Source organism: Syzygium oleosum, unplaced genomic scaffold, assembly GCF_021117445.2.
Source record: "Syzygium oleosum isolate NSW1041296 unplaced genomic scaffold, Sole_v2.1 Sole_v2.49, whole genome shotgun sequence".
Taxonomy (NCBI): domain Eukaryota; kingdom Viridiplantae; phylum Streptophyta; class Magnoliopsida; order Myrtales; family Myrtaceae; genus Syzygium; species Syzygium oleosum.
Window position 1 is genome coordinate 1,040,592 of NW_026607533.1, and position 5,740 is coordinate 1,046,331.

At 44.1% G+C, this 5,740-nt stretch overlaps 1 protein-coding gene across 1 annotated transcript; it reads right to left on the bottom strand.

Annotated features, from left to right (window-relative positions):
• Positions 1-293: 293 nt before the first annotated feature.
• LOC115689543 (uncharacterized) lies at positions 294-3,587 on the bottom strand. Its single transcript, XM_056306991.1, has 7 exons — positions 3,524-3,587; positions 3,227-3,356; positions 3,125-3,135; positions 2,179-2,231; positions 1,754-1,985; positions 1,397-1,670; positions 294-396 (listed from the first exon to the last, which is right to left on the bottom strand). Exons 1-7 carry the CDS (start codon positions 3,585-3,587, stop codon positions 294-296), a joined length of 867 nt encoding a protein of 288 aa, XP_056162966.1.
• Between the last annotated feature and the right edge of the window lie 2,153 nt (positions 3,588-5,740).

Genomic DNA, 5,740 nt, shown 5'->3' on the forward strand with positions numbered 1-5,740 from the left:
TTGGGAGTTGCTTCACAGGAAATCTTTCTAAAGTCGGAATTGGCTATTGATTTTGTGAACGTGAGCAAGTAGGAGAGTATAGGATCAACAATTCGTCTATGCTAGAGGAACTCATGAATTAAAAGAGACGAAAACATCGATCCACTAGTAGCGAAAGAGCAGCTCGACAAGTTTTACTGGCGTAAAACTATTAGCAGTACGGGGATGAAACAATGGTAGGAACCGCCCTATCACGAGCTCAATCCAACTACTAGGGCAGTTGACTAGCTGTGCCAAGGACGGTGACTTTGGCCTCAATGATACAAAGATCGTCCACAAGGGAATCTTGAATCTTTTTCAGGGACGCATAACAAGGCCAACCCCACGAAGTGGTCGGACGACTGAACCAGTGCGAACCTGCAAAGCGAACATTGATAGTCATGTTAAGACAAATGTATGGAAGTACCTGGCGAAGAATTTATGCTATCAGAAACTTGAAAGATCGCCCTGATTTCGAATAATGATGCCAACCCTCAAAAGAAATTGGATTTAGTATCTCCAACCCAAACAACAGCTACTCTAGAGATTGTATTGAGTTATTGCACCAATTTTAGTTGAGAGAGTTACTTCTAGTCGTCTGCTCCTCATAAACAGTGCCATCTTTGCCTCTCAACCGAATGGTGAAGCTTGAAGGGACGCATCGAGAACCGAAATAGAACGATCACGCAGAAATCAGAGAAAATAAACGATGCACGAATTTACCCAGGTTCACCCTCGAATAGGGCTACGTCCTGCAAAGAGATTTCACTATATTTTCGGTTTACAGCCACTCAACTTGTTACAATGATCAGAAAAACGAGCAAAATATATATGTGCCCCAAACGGGCCAAAAACCTAAACCTATACGAAATCTCTTAATCTCGCACCATACAGGCCAGCTTAAATAAAAGCCCAAACCCGTTGAGGTTTCGGGGGCGTTGCCCCCGCCCGCTCACCGGCGAGCGGGGCAGCCGTCCGCTGACCGGGCAGCGGAACCCCCGTCGAGGGGCACTACCCCCGAACCCCCGCCCGCTGATCGGGCAGCGGGACACCCGTGTCGGGGGCGCTGCCCCCGAACCCCCGCATTCCGCACGCAGGGGTCACATGTCGTCGAATAACACTTCAGTTTCCCTAAGCTCACGTGGACGTACCCGGTGTGAGAAACAAGGGTTCCCAAAGTATTCGCCAACTCCAACAAAGCTTGCATTAACTTTCTGCCCAAGATCGAGTTTCCCTGAATCGGCTAAAGAAAGATATATTGAAAGGCTTTTGTTCCTCTCACTCGAATCACCCCTCGGATACCAATGAAAAACGCTTGGAAACACGGATAGAAAGGTATGAGCAGATACAAAGTTAACATTCATAATATAAGAGCTACCAGTTGTGATTCCCCGCCGTGAATACTTCAGAGTAGCAATCATTCACCAAAGTAGAGAAGTTTGATATCTTCCATTCGTGACTAACAGACATCGGACTCGCTGTTAGTGTCAAGCATTCACTCAGACCTAAGCTTTTGACAACAAGAACCTCCACTCCGAACACACAAGTGTCATCGACAAGGCAGCCGTTCGATGGATTGATGAAAGTTTTTAGCAGCATAAATCTAGGAATACCCCATTTGGACTTCATTGCATGAAACCTGCTCTTTTTCCCTGCAACATATAAAGCGAGAGTTCTCCAAGCTACCAAAGGTGTAGATAACTTTTTCTTTAAAAGATTTAGGGAACAAACGTACCTTCTTTTACCAAGTATTCATCACGAATTTGATCGAACACAAAGAACCTAACAGTTGCATTTATCTCCCAGTCAACTTTCAGAGGATTGGCCTCAGAAACAGCCAGATATAGGGACAGGTGATCTTCTCCCTTCTTGCTCTTGTCTCCATTAGGATAGAGAACCAATCTCTTACACAATGACAGAGCATCAGATTCAAGAGACATATACCCATGAAGGGTTTCCGTTGTTAGCTGAATAGCGAGAGATTTGCCCATCAAAAGATCTTCAATTTTGAGAGCTTTGAGCAAACTTTCTGTCCTCACCGAACAAAATTGGAGCCTTTTGTTTCTTTCAATGAAGGACCGCATCACAATGCTTAATTAGCAATCGTGTAGTCACCAATAGTCGCATGAAATTTACCAATAATCGCATGAAACAACCCACCTTAACCACATCTTTACTTGGATACCCACATACACTACACTCATCTGAGCCTCCTAAAATGTCGATTCAATCATAAAGAACAATACAAGCTAAAAGACACCCTCAAGCCTTTTTATTGACAATATACGGAAAAGTGTCGGAAAAGTCTTATATCTATTACATTGATACCAATTCAGTCCTAAACATTTCAATTATGCCAATTTAAACCTTTTACATTTGTGTCAATTGAGTATATCCAGCCACTTTAAGTTGGAAATCACTAACATGGACGCGTGACACGACCAGCGTGTGGACATTTCTAATAATTTTTTAAAATTCTTTTCGAAACTTTTTATTTTTTATTAATTTTTCTTTTCTTTTTCCTTGTTTTCTTTTTTTCTTTTCCTCTATTGGCCACTGGGTGAGGGCCGCAAAGCCCTCACCGGCCTCCGAGCAAGGGCCGCGAAGCCCTCACCGGCCACCGGTGAGTGTCATGGCCCTCGCCTAGCGGAGGTAGGAGTGGGCGAGGCCAGCCTCGCTAGGGCCTAGCCAACTACGAGTGAAGGCGGCCATGGCCTCACACGCAGCTAGCTAGGTATTCTCCTTCCTGTTGCTCTGCGCGCAGCATTTTCATCCCAAAGCCTCGCAGGCTTATCTCCACAGACGACAATGGCTTCCACCTCCACTCCTTCTTCCTTCCCTCCGTCCACTGCAACCCAACTCCACGGCTCGAAACCTAGGAACCCATCTCGCAGAAAGAACATGGAGGCAAAGGCGCGAGTGAGGCTAGCCTCGCCAGTGCTGGCGAAGGCGACCTCAGCCTTGGCCACATAAGACGGCCGGCATTCACGTCACTCAATCGGCACAAATACAAAATGTTTAGAACTAAATTTGCCCAATTGGTGAATTGTAATTAATACAATAGGCTTAGGACTTTTCTGACACTTTCCAATGACAATATATATACCATAATCTTCACTGTCAATATTAAGAAACAATAAAAACTAAAAGACAGCGAGCATGGAGTAACACAAAAATTTGTGCTTGCAAAGAGAGATAATAGATATACCACTTCTGGTCACCAACTTCGAACTCGTTTGTCTCATACGTGGTGATGTCGTTCTTTGATAATAGAGAGAAAGACTCGATCTTGAACACATAATGCGCCGGCAAGATCTTTCTAGAATCCGTAGTTATCTCTGCTCAGTTAAAACCCCCTCAAATCACAAACAGCGAAACAACATTAGGCCCATAAAGGGAAAAAAAAATCAACTGAAGAAGTTCAATAGACATATCGTCAAGCCAAAGAATTCCACAAGTTCATTTATTCTCTGTGTTTCTGGAGAACTCAAAGAAGGAATTATACCATCATGTTCGTCGCCCACTTCAGCAGCATTCGAATCTGTTGCTTCACTTTTTCCCTTTGGCATCGTATGGTTCTTCAAGTAGCTACAGTACGGATGATGCTTGATGGCTCTGATGGTCTTTGGTGGTGTGAGAGAAATGGAAGAAAAAAGGCTGCTGTTTTTTTTGTTTCCCAAGATTCAGTCGCTTCGTTTTCCGAGAAAATCATCGTTGTGGAGGCATAGAGACAAAGAACTGAAACGGTGGTTTGGTTCGATTCATATTCAAAGTTCTCTTCTTTTCACTGTGCTTAGTCGAAAATGCGTCATCACTCCATACCCACCCGGGAGAGAAAAAAGGAAGTTGATCGCTTAAAATCTCCCAACTTTGCCACCTTTGCATGATAATCCCGACTTTTGAAAAGTTACATATTATCTTCTCGATGTTAGCAATCATTGCTATTAAGTGTTACTAGAGATGAATTCCCTCGTTTCTCTTTACCAAAATAATCTTTGTTGAATTTTGTAGCTCCATTGACAATGCATCCCTCTTGATTTTTCTTAACTTTATTAATCATGTAGTAGAGGTTTCCTCGTCATTAATTACTGTGCAAATAGAAAAATCAGCCACTACAACAAAAATTTAAAGTTGAGGAGCTATAATGCAAATTTGTCAATGTCACCCCCCGTACCCCACGGCACGCAACATCCCTACCTCGGTCGACAAACTGCGACGTCCCAGGAAACGTCGCCGACCCAATGCCCAACAGAGATCAAGCACAAGCGGAATAAATAAACAAACCCTAACAATAATAAAATACGAGCCAAGGATAGCCAAGCAATAAACAACGATCAACGCAGAAAATATGTACATACTTATATTACTATTTTAAAACTCTTTTTACAGCATTCACTACAACCAAAACGGAAACACCAACAGTGGGAATAACCAAACAGCCACTTCTCATTTCTCGCTCCGTCTCCACCTGGGGTGCATGCTTGACGACCGCTGGATAAAATGCGGTATCCCAAAAGAGGTGATGTCCTCGGCATCCTACGGCTGGGGGTCTGAAAAGTTTCGGTTTACACAACCGTGAGACGAATCTCAGCGAGTTCAACCCCTAAACCTAAGTTAGGCTAGCATGCAATCTCCTGACCGGAAATAAATATTTGAAACCATAATGCAACAACAATCAAATAATTCTCTGACCCTGCAGGTTAGACAGATCAACATATAATAGTCACGGCACGTACGTGGCACACATTATCACACGTACGTCAATCACATGCTCATGCACCGAGTCTCACACACTCGCATGCCAGTCCATGCATGTTTATGCCTGTAAATGTCATCGACATGTCACAGGCATTTCCCGGCCCACTGGCCCACACTGGCAATCGTCCAATTTATTATTTATTACGACGACTCGAGTCAACAATATTCACGGCCCGGTGCGTCTAGCCTGCTTCAAAGTGCATGAGGCGCAACACTCGATCTCCTTACGAACCGAGCCCGCTTCAAAGTGCATGAGGATGGTCGTCTTCGGACGTACGGGCATCGTCTCCCGCTTCAAAGTGCATGAGGACGGTATCGACCCGAAGGTCATGACCCGAAGGTCCTTAGGTGATCACACAACTCATTGTTATCTGAACCCCGCGTAACACGCATCGGGGGTATTTTAGGTGATCACATGCTCATGACAGCACGCAGCCTCACACAATTTCATCACAAGCCTCATTCTCGGCATTCATAATGCGTGCCATGAAATGCAACATGAGCATCCACATAACATAGGCACAGCACACGCTCAATCAAAGTCATTCCACAAGGTGCCTAATTCACAAGCCACGTGCTTACTTGGCCTATTAATACCGTGCGGCCCAATTCCAAATACACAATTCAAGCCATCAATTGGCCAATCACACTCCGCACGATTCAGCCACACAAGCACGCAATATAGCATTTCGCAATTAAACACAATTGATCACCAATCAATCAATAGCCAATCATTCTGGGTAATCCCGGTCATTCAGCTAATAATTCTTGTTGTCCATTATAATCCGGTACATTCCTCAAAATATGGACAGCCGCTATTTCCTCAATCCGGGCCCAATAATTGTCCATAATAATCCCACTAAATTCCTCGGATTTTATTTCCACTAATCAGCCCTCAATCCAGTCCGAATTATACACCGATAATACCTAAATCGCCCGTAAAACGCACTATCGGTCCTAATCC